The 18,131-nt window shown below is 38.8% G+C and overlaps 1 protein-coding gene across 7 annotated transcripts in view; it reads left to right on the top strand.

The window, feature by feature from the left end:
• The window catches only part of LPP (LIM domain containing preferred translocation partner in lipoma), a 709,708-nt gene that overhangs the window by 520,622 nt on the left and 170,955 nt on the right, over nt 1-18,131 (top strand). For all 7 annotated transcript variants that reach the window (XM_082624540.1, XM_082624542.1, XM_082624541.1 and 4 more), the window contains one exon: nt 12,412-12,538. In XM_082624540.1, coding sequence (XP_082480666.1) covers nt 12,412-12,538 — 127 coding nt within the window. The remainder of the gene's footprint in view (nt 1-12,411; nt 12,539-18,131) is intronic.

The following is an 18,131-nucleotide window of genomic DNA, read 5'->3' as shown; positions in this document are numbered from 1 at the left end:
CTTGACTGTCAGTTTTCTCATTATAAATGAGGGGATTCACCTACCACTAAATGATGTCTAGTGTGTTCTGTTTCTGGAATGCTCAGAGAGTGCCGGGGATCTACAGTTACCTCCCAGTAGACTAACGCAGACTACAGCGTTTTACATTTCGGTGAGACCCAAGTTCTTCTAGAATAGAATATTGCATAGTGTTTTATTCATGCTTGGACTTTTAACCCAGCAGAAAAAAATTATTACTTTGGTCACTAGGAAATGGTATTATCTTTTAGTTTTTTATATCAGAGTATTAATGACCCTTTACATGATTTTTCCTTTGCTCACTTCCAGTACAGTGCTAGTTATCATTTCTTTTTACTGTTTTAAGATTTAGCATTACCCCCCAGCTTGTGTCAGAGATTGATAAAGGAAGTAGTCTTTTGAAGAGCAGTTCTACTTCTCTTGCTTCATCAAAAGTGGCCCTGTCTCTCTACTTCTTGTGCTCAGTCCACCTACATCAGAATTACCCAGGACGCTTGTTATTTTCTAGGTTGCCATCTTTCTACACAGTAAATACTTCATATTTACAAAACAGAAACAAACTCACAGACATAGAAAACAAACTGATGGAAGCCAAAGGGGAAAGGCAGGGGAGGGATAAATTAGGAGTTTGGGATTAGCAGATACAAACTACCATATGTAAAATAGTTAAACAACAGGGTCCTACTCCTGTTAGGTCCTACTCCCTATAGCACAGGGAGCTATATTCAATATCTTGTAATAAACTAGAAGGGAAACGAATATGAAAAAGAATATATTTACATATATTCAACTGAATCACTTTGCTGTACACCAGAAATTAACACAACATTGTAAATTAACTATACTTCAATTAAAAAAAATTGTTGGTATTTGTCCCTTAGGAAGTTTCCTTTGGTAGTTCAAGACTTCATAATACAAGATTAAATTCTCCTAAACATAAGTAGATAGGTCATAAAATCCCTCTGAAAAAAAATGTAGATGGGTTGAGAGGCTGAGGCAATTGTATGATGGTTAAGCATGCACTTTCTGGATTGATGACTGCATTCTGATTCCAAGTCCCCAGGTACTGTCAAGGTGATCTCTGTGCCTCAGTTTTCTCATTTGTAAAATTGGAATCTCTGATCTGATGGAGCTGCTGCAGTGATTAAATGAGTTAACATATTTTGAACATTGTCTGGTCCCTGCTAAACTATTCAGTATACCTTAATTATTTTCAGTGTCATCAATTATAAATCAATAAATATATAAATTAAATACTTACATATTTCTACCTTTCAGAGTTTATGGAAGGAGATATTCCTTCAATAGAATTACTGTTATTTGAATCAAGGTTGCTGATCAGTTAGAAATATTCAGTGCTATTGCCCTTTAGATTCAGTATCAGAGCATGATCTATTTCCCCCTCTGCTGCAGTGCTGATGAATGGCACTGAGCCATTCATATTCCCTCATCCACCTTTCTGCCACATTTGAAAGGCAGCCATAGCTCAAATTTGACAGACTGTTTGTGAGCATTTAATACAAGTCATGAGCCCCGATTAAATATTAGCACATGCCATGTATCATCTTAGGTATTACAACAGCCCTGAAATGGAAGCATTCCCTGTTCCCTGCCTGCCCTCTGACCCCATTTACAGATGAAGATGCTTATGCTAAGAGAAGTTTAAAAAAACTTGTGAAGTGTTATGCAAAATAAGGGATATAACTTGGTATTTGAACCAGCTTTTTCTGCTTCCAAAGCCCACACTTTCTCCATTACACCACAATCAATGTTTCTGAAAGTAAATGGGGCCACATTGGTCTCCAACCTCTGATATAATTAGCATCATTCTTTAATCAGTGAGGTTGACTGTCTTGATTAATCTTTATGACAGATCATGTAAGTTTCATATTTCTAAATGAATATATAGAGGCAGCTGTAAATTAGTGGAAAAACACTGAGCTTGGATCAGAAGACTCATGTTTAACTCTTGGCTTGCCACTTCCTATGGGTGTGATTTTGGCTAAGTCACTTAACATAGTCACTTAACAAACCACTAACGTTGTTTGTTTCTTTGTACAGACGACACACAGTCCTGCCTTGGAAAGTATTAAATAAAATGCAGCGTGCGTGTGTGTTGCCCCAGAGTTCCTTGTTGCCTGTGAAGGAGCGTGGAAATGCAAAGGCCTTTCTTCCTTTGCTTCAAGTCCCAATGCAATCTTCTCATCCCCCGTGGCGTGTTTTTGGTATGCCCCAGTCCACTGTAACTTCTCTTTCCTCTAAATTCATATCATCCATTGGAGTATTCACGTGCTATCTATTACTGTGTAGCATATCTTTAAGGATAAGAATAAGCTCTTAGGGCTTCCCTGGTGGCACAGTGGTTGAGAGTCCGCCTGCCAATGCAGGGGACACGGGTTCGTGCCCCGGTCCGGGAAGATTCCCACATGCCGCGGAGCCTGCACGTCCGGAGCCTGTGCTCTGCAACAGGAGAGGCCACAGCAGTGAGAGGCCCACGTACCACAAAAAAAAAAAAAAAGAATAAGCTCTTAATCAGTGCAGGCAGTGAATGATTTATATGGGCCATCTCATTTAACTCATGGGGTAAATCCTATTGACCCCATTTTATGGTTTATGCGACTAATACTTCATAAAATGAAGCATCTTGCCCTGAGTCACACTAGTGGTAAGTGGTGGATGTGGGATTTGAATCCAAGCAGATAGCCAGCCCCTAGAGCCTATACTCTTAAGTGTCTAAACCATACTGATTACCATCAGCAGTCAGTGTTTTGCTTCGTTCTTTATTTCTCCCTCATGTGCCTTGATTTCTTGACTGAATTATAAATTCCTTGAACTGGAATTTCAATTCCAGTAATTGAGATATTGAATACACCTCAGTTATCTTGATGATTGCCATAATGCCTAATTACTAGTATTTGTGGATAATTTAATGTAGATTTCACCGAGGGTACAGTTTTTCACACTGCTTCAGTATCCTGGAAGCAAGGACTTTTGACTCCTTGCTTGTCTTTGTCTCCAGAAGCTAATCTTCCCACCATGTTGAGCTACTTTGATTTGATTTTCACAGGTCAAGCAAAAAACCTTTTCTCTGTTATTCTCATGGACACACTTCGCCTGCCTCCCCGCCAAGGCCCAGAAATCCAGTGTGATCAGCGCATCTGTCAGTGGATGGACTTGTTTGCTGCGGGTGGCATTGTTACTGAACAAAACACATGCCCTTCCTTTGCATCCTAAGTGCCTTGGATTGCTGAGCAAGAACCTTTCTGACTCAAACGAAAACCACCTTGTGTTAGGTGAAATATGGGGAGTTAACCATTTGTTTGCTGGCGTGCATTTCCCACGAAAAACTCAAAAACAGAAATTCACCTCAGCCATGGAAAGTGATGTGCCAAGCGTCATATTTGCATATTAAAACCGAAAACTGATTTGCATGTTATTTCAGTGTCTTGTGTCACGTTCAGGCATCTGTCAAGCCCACTTAGATAGAAACAGCTTGTATAATAGGAAAGTGTTTCTGTGCATATCTGACTGAAAATCTAGGTGCCTTTATTTTTTTCAACAAATTGTCCCCACTTTACATTCTTCTTTTTCTTCTGGCTTTGTGTCTGAAAATGCTAAAGAAAAGACTGAAATCCCATGTCTTGTAAAGAATAGTTCTTATTTTTTAAGGGTCATCCATTTTTTTACTATATTTAGATAATTTTAAAATATTTTAAAAAAAATAATATTCCCATCATCCTAACATGAGCTGTTAACATGTTGGTATTTTTTTCTTCCAGTATCTGTTTTTTTATACCTACATAGACACACATGCTGGCACCCTTACATATATATTTGTATACATTTGGAATTATCAGATAGTACTATTTTAATATCTTTCTGGGGTTTTTTTAACATGATAATGACAAGAATTGTGAAACAATCTAAATATGTAACAGTAAGGAATTGGTAAAGCCCCAGTGAATTAGAACCATGGTCAAGGCTGCAGCCCTGGTAAGAGAAACAGTAAGATGTCTGGTTGAGGATGGCTTTTCTATGGGACAGTGCATGGAAAGTAGTGCATTGTGGTAACACTTTTCTTCCCAGTGTTAGAGCAGCTAGCCCTTTGCATTGTTCCAGGCAATCAAATAAAGATGAAATGTCTTTTCAGCGAAAGTCACTGCCAGGTACTAGTGGAGCACAGCAAAGACCAAGACCTCGTTTTGTTTGAAAACGCAACCTTGAACAACAGTTCATCCCATTCATCAAACTTTTTATGTCTTGAGTCTTGTTGAGGTGAAACCTACCAATGGAAATAATGTCTTGTCATTTTCTTTCCTTTGTTGTATCACATCCCTTCTGCATAGCACACATAGGCCTAATTAATGGAGCAAAGAAATGCAGGTAGCTTTTAGTTCTCGTGCTGTGGAAATAGCTTCTAGTAGCCTTGTGTAGGAATCATGTATGGTGGTATATAAGAAGGAAGCAAATTAATAGAGATCTTATCACCTGCCACAGAGGCCACTGGCTTTCTCCTTTAAGGAAGGCCTGCCTTCTTGAAGGATGAAAAGTATGGAGAATATGGGAGTATGGAGAGAAAGAGTCATGAAACGAGAACTATGAAGCAGGTTGGTAAGAGATCTTTGCTTTAGCTTCTCCCTGACCCTGAGTATCTGGGACTCCTGCTTCTGACCTTTCCTACCTGCCTACCAGGTGGGAGAGCATATGTGGTTATGCCTTTTTTGCTTGGAGCTCATCTAGGCAGGAACACATAAGGGAGGCTACTTCGTTCTGAATAACCAAACATGAGCTCTGCTTTACTGTTTATCTTTGGTGCCAAAGGCTAAGAAGTAGAGAGTTTAACAATTTGGAGAGCCAGCAAAGCATACCTTCACCAAATGTCATGTATTTCAAGGTTTACAATTAAAAAGACTCAGAGGAATTACATCTCTTGCTACAACAATTAATGTGAAATTCAAATAGACTAGACTGAAGTACTTTATCAGCAGATAGAAGAGTGAAGAGTTACTGGAGAGATACTATTATCTGCAAACATTCCACTTCCAAGAAGAAAATCATCTTTGTTAGTGGTTTGTAAGGTGTCCCTCCTGGTAACCGCAACTGTAATTTAAACACAATATTATGTTTAATATTTCACAGAGCTTCTTCATATGAATTAGATATTAGTATCTTCCAGTTTATAGATGGGAAAGTCTAATCTAGAAACAAACCCTTAGGGAACTGAAATGGTGCCCTAGCTGTCAGGGCCAGAAATAAGCATGCTCCAAGCGAGGCACTCTTAAGGCTACCCTGATACTTTGGGGACTGGTGGAGTGGGCATGGAGAGAAGCCACTACCTCTCAGCTCAGCCTACGTTACCGTAATTCTCTGGTGTGCAAACACCACAGCCCCTAGGTGGACACCCAGCACTTTCCCCTGGCTGCGGTGACATCCAGCAACTCCACCAGGCTGTCATTCAGAATCATCAGTCCTTGGCTATGACTCCAAATTTGGCCTAAGAAGGGTGATTTAGGGGCATCCATGCATGGCATGAGAAAGGGAATATGAAAAACAGGTTGTAAGAAAACAAACCTTTTGAAAGTTGAAGACTAACTGGCATGGATGTCCAAGGTAAAATCAAACTTTTAAAGTCACATTTTCTGGATGGTCTTCTTTGTGCCCTTAACCATTCATTCTCCAAGAAAACGGACCTTAGGAATAGAAGAACTAAGCACATGCCTTTCTGCTCCCATGCAGCTGTGAGGATTGTTCATTGGTGGGTTTCTAATTGTTAATAAGTGGTTCTCCTCCTCCCCCTTCCTTCTCTGAGACCCATTGCTTTAAACCTGAAGCAGGGTGGGTGTCCAGCACATCTTCTGCCTTTGGCCTGAAGCGGGGTGCCCCTTCCACTGAACAGTGAGACATTGAGCATAGAGTGTGGTAATTCAGTGAGAGTCAGAAAGTAGAAGCAGCCTCAGGAAATTGCAAACTGAAAACTTGACACAGTTAAATAAGGGGAGAAAAAAAGAACGAAAATATCAGAAATATATTTTTTCTGGCAGGCTTTCAGCTCAAAACGGGGCTAATTCTACGGTTTGAAAGAAGATAATTTCAGTGTTTCTTTTTTCAAGAACACGTAATTGAAGTTATTTTCCCTCTGAGAGAAGGAACCTCTTGTACATCATTGCAAGTGGACAAGAAAAATGAGAAGCTCTGGTACCTAGAGTGGTAGAGTATTCATTATCATGTAATCCCTCTGAATATCTTGGCTGCCTTTTCCCAGTGTTGTATCTGCCTGGGCGGTGATTTTCTGGTAAGGTTCAGATTTGCACTAAGTTCCAGTTACCTAGCACTCTGTAACTAGGAAATCAACAGCAGGTAAGGACTCATGGGAGAAAAATGGCCCATGGTGAGGTCAACATCAGAGTAACCCAGAAGGCTGATGTGATGACAGATTAGGTAGCCATTTTGTAATATGGATTCTTAACACATATTATTTAATTAGTTAAGTTGGTGTAACGAAGATTCAAGGAAGTGGGTGTTCTCCTAGGGGTCTTTGCTGTTTGCACCTTAGCATAGGCTGTTTACCATGCTTCCTTTTCTCTTTAGGAGGGACAGTTCTGCTTTCCCCACCCAAGGAAGGGTGGTGGTAGGAAAGGGTGGTTAACCTTTGTATGTTCTTGATTTCATGCCCCATGTGTAGTGAAAGTTCTGTAGGCTGCAGAAACCCTGTGACCTGCCAGCTGCTTACTCAGATTTAGAATGCTGAATGAAGTTCTAGATTGTTTCAGGGGTTGCTGACAAGTGGTTTAAGTCCTCATGTAAATGGAAATCTCTATAATAATGAGGTCTCCACTTGCTCAGTGTTTCTGTTTTTATAAACTACAAAGTTGCCATAAATATGTATACCTGTGATTTCACTATAAATATCTGTAAATATCTGCATATTATGGGTACAAAAATGTGATAGAATTAAAATCAAAGGAATCTTTGAAAACACCATTTTACGCATAAACATACCGAGGCTCAGGGAATAGAAATGATTTGATCCAAATGACTGGACAAGTTAAAGGTGGAACTAAGATTAGAGAGATAAATAGGTCTTTTGACTTAATAGGTTCTGATGTAAGAAAATACAAAACACTTCAAATACCATGAAGTGTTATATAAGTATGATGGATACAGTTATTTGTGCTATTCTTAATCTGGCAGAGTGTTTTTTCTCACCAAGCAGATTCTGTCCATATGCATTTTATTTGCAGAAACAGTTCTTATTTTTGCACAGTCTCATCCATAACCTTTACCAGGGGCCTAGATCCAAATTTGGCTGTGGTATTCATATTAGGCCTTCCCCAGAATGATAATCAGCTGGGCCCCTAGCAAGGAAAGAACCATGGCAGAGAAGAGTCTGCTGTAGATACTTGGATATTTTCTGTGTCAGGAAAAAATATATATTTTTTCACATCTGAGGAAAAAATCTTCATTGTAGAAAAAGGAAAGTATAAATAAAAGGAATGTAAACCACTGCCCATCACTTTTAACCATTAACCTCTGAGCATATTTCTTTCCAGTCTCCCTTCTGTAACAGTTCGAGGCAAGCCAGCCTGGTCAGTGGATGGCTCTCCTCCAGGAGTGAGCTCCTTTCTTCCTATGCCTCATATGGCTGTATCTAACTGTAAGGGAGAATGGAAAATAATCTAGCTATGTGCTCAGAAGGAAGAGGAAACACATTTTGCTGAGGAGTTAGCAAATTTACATAGTACATATCAAAGTTCTTTTAAAGCATATTAACCATTAAATTGCTCAGAAATACCATGATGTCTGGTTGCATTTTTTTAAGTCATCATTGGCTTTGGGTTTGAGATATTTGCCAATAGGCATATTTCAGAAGCATGACTTTAGTAACGTCAGCCCACCATTTTAAATCTCCTAAAGATTATCTGTTGCCTAAAACAGTCTTGACTTTGACCACAACCCATTTCTCTAGCCTCATCCTAGCTCTGTTCTTCCTCTACTTCTTAACATTTTTGCTAATATTCATGTTCTTTCGTACATACTGTTCTTGGAATATCTTTACTGTTTTTCTCTTTCTTTTTTCCTTTTCTTCTTTCTTTCTTTCTCTCTCTCTCTCCTTCCTTCCTTTCTCTCTCTCTTCTTCCTTCCTTCCTTTCTTTCTCTCTCTCTCTGCCTCTCTCTCCCTCCTTCCTTTCTCTCTCTCTTCTTCCTTCCTTTCTTTCTCTCTCTCTCTGTCTCTCTCTCCCTCTTTCTCTCTCTCTGTCTTTCTTTCTTCCTTTCTTTCATCTGGTAAAATCCAGTTTATCCTTCAATATCAAACTAAGTGGTCACCTCCTTTCTGGCAGTGTTCTGTTATCTCAGAACACTGAATTCATGCCTGTGTTTTTGTACTTACACTTTATGGTAATTACCTATTTTCATGTCTCTCTCTTCCTAAACTGAGTTGTCAGAGGCAGGAATCCTGAATAATTTGACTTTATAATGATAGTGCTTAGTACTTGGCATTCCCTTAGGAAAAGTATGTTAAGAGAATTGTGAAGGAATTCTCTGAAATTTATTTCTCAATAATTTCATCTGTGGGTCATGTAATGTCTTTTTTTTTCTTTTTTTTTTGCCTTTACTAGGAGATCCAGGCATTTCAAGGAATGCACATATTAGTGATTAATATTGATACTTATAAGAATGTCTTTTTCTTAGAAAAGGCCAGAGGCTGTGTTTATATTTGTTTTGTAGTGCTTTTGTTTCACTATTTAGCAGTAAGCCTCCACTCTGAAAAACATCTTTGCTTATTAGATAATACAATCAGTATTTTAAAATCCAAATGACTATAGTGATAGAGCTGGACAGCTTGGAAATAACAATATTGGAATCCAGCAAGGCATTGAAGTGGAGCCAAAACACGGCCATCTCAGCATACCTAGTCTCAGTCAGGGCTCTGCTGGCTTTCAGGGCTGGTACTGCGCACAGCATTGCTCAGTTATCTTTTCTGAGCCTCAATTTCCTCATCCATAAAATAGGATTATATATCACACAGGGCTGTTGTATAAACATTTGAGATGACATATGTGAAAGCAGGCACTTTGAAAAAGTCATATGGATACAAGGAACTGTTATTATGTCACAATGAATATACTGCTGATACTATTCATATTTCTACTTCTGAAGAAATAAAAAACAAAATAATTTATCACATCCCCTGCCAGCCCTCCCTCACCCCCCACTTATAAATTTTCAATTGTGTTTTATTGCCCAGACACAATTTTAGAAGCTGCTTATTTAAAAATGATTTGGACACAATTATTAATTTTTCCTAGGATGTGTTGAGTCCTAAGCACTCCCGGGAGAGAGAAATTGAAAGGGATCTCTTCATCCCAGTGAGAAAGTGCTAAACTACTACTTACGAGACTTGAACCCTGAAGAAAGTCCTGAGCTATATTTTCCTGGGTGTGAGAGACAACTGGGAAGAACTTGACTTTTTACCACTATGTATTCCACAGATGTTGAGTATTACCCACTGGAGGTGGGGGCAGTGGGGAGAGTTCTCTAGCCAAATAAGGTCCAGAAACACTGGAAAGATGATCTCCTGGGGTCTTTATTCAGAAGGAATACCAGGAATCCAAGATCAGCAATATATGAGATTAGAATCTAAAAGAAAGGAGCCTTTCCAAACTTCAGAAACAGTATCACAAGCAAATAGGAAGGAGTATTTGTAGAATAAAAGGTATACTATACGTATTGTTTCTTAAAATCTGTGAAATACTGACAAGTTAAGTACTTTGAAATTATGCCTCTGCTTGAAATGTAAGTGCTAAAGGTAGAATCTCAATTACTGGCTCCTATTTACAGAGGACAGACTTGGCTTTCTTGCTGCCTTTGTTTATATGAAAAGGGAAGCCAGCAGATTTTAGGGCCAAACAATAATAAATTGTGTCCATTCCCTGAGGGTTCACCCTAAGACTGGAAGCAGGAATTATCAGATTTTCTCTACTAGTTGTTGATTTAAATTAAAACAGCCACCACCATTAATATTTCATACTTTTCTAGCACTTTCTCTATGGAAAGCAATGTTTGGTTGGAAAAGAATACATAGAATTTAGAGTCAGGTAATACCAAATTTGAGGCTCAAGTTCTCTCTTAATTGCAAACCTGCAAAAAACAAGTTGTAGATAATTTTCCTATCTTGTCTTCAATGTTGTCACCTGAACTGGGATAGTCCCCTCCCTCAGAGGCAGGTTGGGGGATCTAGAGTCCCTTGGTTGCCATGGCTTGAAAGTAGTTAAGCTCTATTTAGCATGAAATGCAAGCTATCTCATCTTTATTCTAACAAAGACTGTGAGGAAGCATTGCAAGCCCATTTTACAGAAGGGGGTCTCAAGTTCAGACAGGTTCACAAGCTCATCTCATTAAATCTGTCTCCAGCCACAATGCCACTGCTACACCATATATCCCTTCGCTATCTCTGGCCATAATAAATTTATGTTCTTATATGAATATTTCTGTAAAATTTTCTTGAAAGTTGATAGCATATATGAGCAATTTGAAGTTTAATTATACTAGCAAATCACTCCTCCAATGCTTATATCTGCATACACTCCCCCCAATATAGTGTGCTTTATAGAACTGATGATCATTTGTGTCTGCCTTTCACCCTCACTAGACTCCAGTCCTTTCAAAGGCAAAGACTGTGTCAAATACGTCTTTGTGTTCCTCCCTGATGCTTGCAGAGGGTACACAAAATAGGCACTGTAAGAATGTGTGCATAAACTAATAAGCAAAACAAATATGAATGAGTCAAGAACTTCTTTAACCCTCACACTAACTCAATAGGGCACGCATTATTTGCGGTTTAGAGGAGGCCCTGAGATTAATGTTTAGGACAAATGAGTGAGTCTAGGATGGGCTCTTGTCCTGGCTTTATCCTAATTAACCCTGCCCGATCTTTCTGGGTGTCAATTTCTTTACCTCACAATGAGTAGGTTGAGGTAATGATCCTACAGATGCCAGATGAAAGATAATTAGAGAGAAAAGGCCAAATAGGTACCAATCAACAATTTCACATATGTTTAGAAGGCATTTCTTGCCCTAGCCATAACACAAGTAATTAATACCCTTCTTAGTTGTTGAAATGTTGCTGGTAATAATAATGAAACTTTTGTACAAGGATTTGTTCTTCACAGGATTGTCACATCCAAGAACTCATTTGGTATAGTGAAGATAACGGGTGAATGAATATGCAGCTTCAAGTCTTGTCGAACTGATTCTTGTAAACTATTCATGAAAGGAGAAACTCTTGGTCAACAATTTTAAGAGCGCATAAAGATCAAGGCAGTGCATTCCCAATGTCAGCTCTTTCCATTTGCCATGGGGAATATCATCACTGATATTTCTAAACCTTTAACAGTCTTTTTATTTTTAATACTTTGAAGATACTGGGGTGTAATATCAGAAGTGGTCAAAGTTATAATATAGGCAAAGGAAAATATAAAAAATTCCCTCTTATTTACATAGCACCAGCTATTTTACATCTGGCCTCTGGTCTTTCTTCTTTCTTTACATACTTTAGATTCTTGGTTGATCACCTCAAGTGTTCTTTCACCTGACATTATTCCCTTGCATTGCTTTAATTCAGGCACATCCGCCTATTTAACACCAATCCAGTGTTTACTGCTGCTGATTTACCTCCTCACTTGACATCTGGTTGTTTGCAGTGCAGGGGTGGTCTGGTGGGGTGGGGCAGGGGGGTTACTCAACCTCCTTAACTGGAACACAAGGCCCTTCACTTTGTGGACCCCATGTACCCAATAATATTCATCTCTTTTCTTATCTCAAACTTTATACATAGGAGTTCCGTATGCCACCTGGCTTCTTCCTCACCTGAATGTAAAAAAACTTCAACGTTTATGGTTCCTCTCCTTTAGCTGAATAAATCCTAGTCTGTGCTGATGCCTCTCCTCTGGAATTCTTCCTCTCCAGCCACGTGGGAGTCCCCTTTGTGCTCTGATTGTGCACTTTCTACAGTTGCTTTATCTTTAATTACTAGGGTGCCTTTATCTCTTACTTGACCGTAAGCTCTGTAAGGGAAGAGACTCAGTTTCTTCATCTTTTTTTATAAATCTACAACTGGCACATAATGACTGCTTAGCAACTGTTGAATGAAATAGAGTCCTATTCTTTGTAAACATGGATTTCTAAGCCTGATACATGGCTCATCTATATAAGGCAAGTGAGTAAAGTAGTGCCCCCAAGGTCAGACACTGAGTAGCTGATAAAACCAATTCTAAACCCAGGCCTCCTAATAGCCCCGTCCAGTGCTTTTTCCTCTACAGTGCAAACACTACCTGATTGCCTTGGTTGATGTCTAGGTTGCACTTAAAGGACTCTGTGTTTTCTGCCTTTCAGAGTGGACAAACAGGATCCATGGGGCCTCCGGCTGTCCCCTCCTCATTCCGCCCTGAAGATGAGCTCGAGCATCTGACCAAGAAGATGCTGTATGACATGGAAAATCCACCCGCCGATGAATACTTTGGTGAGTGGGGTCTAGGGCTGAGTTGTGAAGTAAAGGTTCTGTTCTGTTTTCCTTAATTAGTAATTAGGAATAGTACCGGCTCCACTGGTAAAAGCTTTGAGTCTGGATGCGTTGGAGTTGGTATGCATGTACACACACACCTGGGTGTTCTGGAAATTGCTTTGTGAGACTGCCGTAAATATGATGTCTGTTTAGCTTGGACTAAAATTTCAGGGGCAATGCAGAGTTTCTTGAATATAAATTTGATTTTAAAAGTTAATTTTTGACAATTTATTAGCTTCTTATTAGGCAGAAATAGGGTTTCTGTGTGTGTTCAGGTCTCTCACTGATCTAAATGTTCATTTACAAAATGTAAAATCGGGTAGTATCTAAACTTTGTGCTTTCAGTCCGTTCCCTATTTAGGAAAAGTTGTTCCCTTTGTATTTTTTTTAACTTCTCTCTCCAAACCTGTGAATAATTATCAATGGTTAATCCATCCAGTCCATTTGTGTAATGTGAATTTATGAATTATACGCCAAGTATGAGGTGTTAAAGATACATAACCTATCCTCAGGGAGGTTGGAATTATTTAGAAAAGATAAGAAAAACAAACAATTGCTAATCTAGGTAGAAAGCTATGAGGCATAAGAGAGGCTTAGGTCAAATATTACAAAATGTAAAAGCTCTATTCATCGAGAACATCGGGAATGCTTTTGAGAAGAATTGGTGGTTCTTGAACCTGGACTCAAAGCAGTGCCTTTCAGATTTTCTGTTTTCTCCCTAATCTGTTGGAGACCAATATTTCCATAGAGTACAATTAAAATTAGTTACTAAGAAAATGAAATAAACAGAATACAAAATGGAAGAATGAGTTTTACCATTATTAGATTTAACAGGAATAAATTAATCTATTAAATTGCTATCATATTTTCTAAATACTGTCTGTACTTGTCTCATCGCAGAGTGTCTTAGTCAGATAGGAATCTGTAGATCATTCTGAGTAGCACTGCTTTTCAGGCATCTGGAGAGAGGATATTACATTTGGGGAGCAGTGGAAGCAAAGGCATAGAGGTGGAAAAATTGCACGGGACTTCTACTTCTTCATATACTTCCTATTTTGCTGTCTTCCCACTTGCTTCCTATTTGGGAATATGTAATGACAGGTAAACTGAGGTCACAAAGCCACATCATAAATGCACTGGGTTAAAATATGAAAAACATGACATTTCTTTGTATGCAGGAGACAGTGTAGCTTAGCTAAAAGAGCACAGTAGTGGGGATAAAGAGTTCTGGTTCTGGTTCCTTTTCTGCCTTTTACCAGCTAAGCAATATTGGCCCGTTCCTCAACTGCCTCAACCCCATTTCCCACCTTGGTGAATCACAGGTGTGAAGCAAATGTGCTTTAGCATTTCTTTCATAGTAAGTTCTCTGTAGAAACAGCATTAATGCAGAGAAGTACATAAAGCTAAAAGTTAAATGTAAGTTGATATAGATTAGCACAAATGCATAGAGAATAGTTTAAAAAAGTCTCTAGTTATGTTAAAATATACTAAAAGTATATCACGCTCTTGTCATTGACGTGGGAGAAGGGCTTATATTGGAGCCTAAGGTAACTTTTTTAAAAAGCTTATTAAGAGTGAAAAATAAGGCCTCTGTATTAAGGTATACCAAGCACAAAAACTAACATACCAAATATATATGCTTCAATTTTCACAGCAACAAAATAGATACCAATAAAAAACATTGAACATAGGTAGTAACTGTGTTAATGAGTATATATTAATCGCTCTGGGAGATCAATTAAATATTATCTTTGCCTTCAAGAACTGTCCTAGCTCTACTACTCACTAGCTTAGACAACTTGAACAAATTGCTTATTCTCTACGTCTTTTTGTTTTGCTTTATCTATAATGTGGAAATAATGCCTAGTTTATACTTTTATAGTGAGTACTGAATGAAATATTTATAGAAAGCACTTAGCCAAGTTCTTGGCATGTAGAATATGCTCAATAATCAAAGTTATCCCATGCTTTACTAAAGAAAACAAGATATGCCCATTAAAAAGCCATTAATAATACGTGATTTAAACTGAAGTTCCTAGCAAAAATAGAACATATGTCACCAATTGGTAAATAATCATTGCCAAATGAGTATTACAAACCATGAGAGAGAATGTGGAATAATGATAAGTTTTATTGAGTGCTTACAATATGGCAGCACTGTTATACAGTATGTACTTTATTAAGAATTAACTCATTTAATCCTTACAGAAAAAAATATAACCCTGTGAAGTAAATGCTATTATTATTTCCAGATTAGGAAATCAGGGCACAGAAATGTTAAGTAATCTGCCCAATACCAACAGCTAATAAGTTGCAGGACTGGATTAGAATCCAAACTCCAGGTCTATACTTTTTTTTTCTTCTAAAACTTTTCCCACAGCTTTGTTGAAGTAAACAAAGTCACATAATTAATGTATACAATTTGGTGGGTTTGGATGTATGTGTACGCTTATATTTGCCATCACCACAACCAAAGTTTAGTCTGGATATTTAGGAAGGGTTTTACAGAGGAGATCAGCTTTGGACAGATGGAAAATAAGAGAAGGGCATTCTCTTCTAAGTAGATAGAATGAATAAAATATAAATTGAGGCCAAGATTTTTTAAGGAAAATTACTTTATACGGCAGATATCCACCAAGGGCCTATTATGTGCAGGCTACTGTGCTAGGTAGGTGTTGGAGACATGTGGAGCTAGGGAGACGTGGGTCTTACCTTTAAAGGAGTTTATAGTCTTAAGAGAGGATGTGTACAGCGTTGTGGTGTTTAATCCTAACATGAGGCAGAAAGCGACCAGTAACTTATTTGAAGTTCAGCCAAAGTACTTTGAGAACTGAGAAGAAAGGAGAGAGAACATTGTGAGGCAGGAATGGAAAAGTGTTTGTGGAGTGGATAGCCTTTGGGTTGTTTTTAAAACTATGGCAATAGAGATTTGGAAGTGCGATGATAGTAGAGAAGTGATGTCATTTCTGAGGAGTAGAATTTTAACATAATAGGCAATAAAATCATTGGAGTGAGGTACCCATGTGGGACGGAACAAATTTTGGGAAATAAGGTAGGAGAGGTAGGCTGGGACCAATGGCCTAAAGACTAAGCACTTTATCTTATACAATGAATGCTGCACGTTGAGATCAAAGGTTATGGGAACTGTTTGATGAAATGTGGTTAAGAATGTGGGTTCCAAAGCCAGAATGCTTTGGTTTGAATGCCAGCTCTACCTCTCACTGGCTAGATAAAAGCAGGAAGCAAAGGATGGGTTAACAGAACTATGGTTTACTGTTCTACTCAAACATTAAACATTTCCCGAACATGTTTTCCATGCCTGCTGCTGTGTGCAAGGGACACCAAGCAGAGTCTCTGCCCTCAGGGGATTCACAAGTTCTGGGAAGGACAGGAGAGAGGCAGGTATGTAAGGAATGTCAGTGCAGCAAGGGGTGCAGCACTGTGTTGGGTCTGCCTGAGACACTAGGTGAGCATAGAAGACAGAGTTAAGTCTGAAGATGAGAGAAGGAAGGCTACATGATAATGTGTTTGCAACAGAAGGGCCTGACCCAAGGGAGATGAAGAAGAGTCATCTCTTGTTCTCTATCAGAATTTTACCTGAGTTCCATTCTGGGCTGGAAATAGCATTGCTAATCACCACCTTAAAAGAACTTTTCACTCTTGTGTTAACATGCCCAGCCCCAACTCAACCCCCTCACTTTTTCTATCACTTTGCCTATTTAATGCTGGAATTTTCATTGACACTACAGCTGATTTGCTGAAGGTCATTAAATGCTTTCATGTCAAAGATCTCCTACTAGATTATGAGCTGCACCAGTGAGTGAGAGGGAACAAAATGTAAATAAATGGTGTCAATGGAATAGATTCCCCTGTGGTCATGTTCATTTTTTTCTGTGCAGCCCCTATTTTCTTTTTCCTTGAGTGGAATAATTCATAAATATATTTGTTTTTTGTTTTGTTTTTCATTATGGAATTTCCCATTACTCTTAGCAGTTTTTTCTTTGTTTGAAGAACTATAATTATGGCATGCTTCAAAGTAGGGGAGAAATATCAAAATATCACCTCACAGGTGACTTAAGTCAAAGGAGAAAAGATACCTTCACAAATAGAGAGTTTGGAAACTTTCTTAATCCAAGTGATGAAACTTAACATCACCAATAATGGGACAAAATGACATGTGCCAGCTGATATGATGTAGTAGAAAGTACACAGCATCACCTGTGTAACATAGTCTTGCTGAAATATTTAACCTGAAATCCAACCATTAGGAAGTAGACAAATCCAAATGATGTGCCATTTTTCAAGACAATTGTCCTGAATTCTTTAAAAACGTCAAGATTAAAGAAAATGAAAAAAGACATGCCATTCAAATGCAAGGCATGCATCTTGATTGAATCTGGATCAAAAAAACAAAGTATTGGGGCTTCCCTGGTGGCACAGTGGTTGAGAGTCCGCCTGCCGATGCAGGGGACACGGGTTCGTGCCCCGGTCCGGGAAGATCCCACATGCCGCGGAGCGGCTGGGCCCGTGAGCCATGGCCGCTGAGCCTGCGCGCCCGGTGCCTGTGCTCCACAACGGGAGAGGCCACAACAGTGAGAGGCCCGTGTACCACAAAAAACAAAAAGAAAAACAAACAAAAAAAACCCCAAAGTATTTAGGGCAAGTTTAGAGAAGTTTAAATATGAACTATATATTAGATAATACATCAATGTTAATTTTGTGGGTATGGTAATGGCATTGTGGTTCTATAAGATAATATCCTTGTTTTTAGGAGCAAAATGTTGAAGTATTTAGGGTAAAGTGTCATTATGTCAGCAACTTATTTGAAACAAGATAGATAGATGTAGAGATATTATGAGGAGGGCAGAATCACTTCAGATTATAACAATGAGAGATACTATAACTGCACAGCTACGAAGGATACCCTTTCTCCCCCCAGGAGTATTGAAGCCTATCACAAATGAATTATCTTTTATTTTTGTATGTGTCACACGGCATACGGGATCTTAGTTCTCCAACCAAGGATCGAACCTGTGCCCCCTGCAGTGGAAGCACCAAGCCCTAACCACTGGACCGCCAGGAAAGTCCCACAAATGAATCATCTTAACACTCCCTTCTTGGGCGGGAGAAGTAGAGAGTCATTCCTATATCTTGTAAACTTGACTGTTTTAAAATTTCCCTTTCTTGTTTATCTGTTTCTTTATTTTCTACTGGACACATACCCTTTCTATTGTTGGTGAGATGATAACGATTGTGGTGGAAATGATGAAAGCTATATTTACTTAAAGCTCTACAAGTTTAAAAAGCCCACTCCCAGTCATGGTCTGACTCATATATCTGGCCATGAAGTTTTCATTTCTCTGATGAGGAAACAGAGATTCAGAGAGACTCAATGAGTTGTTCAAGTCACACAGCTATAAGTTTTAGGATTTTGACTTATTCTTCAGATTGCAAGTCCATTCTGATTCATTACCGTTACAAAAAGGCATAAGCTGTTCCTGTAGGTAGCTATTCCTGCCTCATGTCATCCTTTACCTCCTGAACTCATGAT

Source organism: Mesoplodon mirus (assembly GCF_964341445.2).
Source record: "Mesoplodon mirus genome assembly, chromosome: 6".
NCBI classification, from domain to species: domain Eukaryota; kingdom Metazoa; phylum Chordata; class Mammalia; order Artiodactyla; family Ziphiidae; genus Mesoplodon; species Mesoplodon mirus.
Note: the sequence above shows the minus strand (reverse complement) of the source record. Positions and strands in the feature narration are given on the sequence as shown.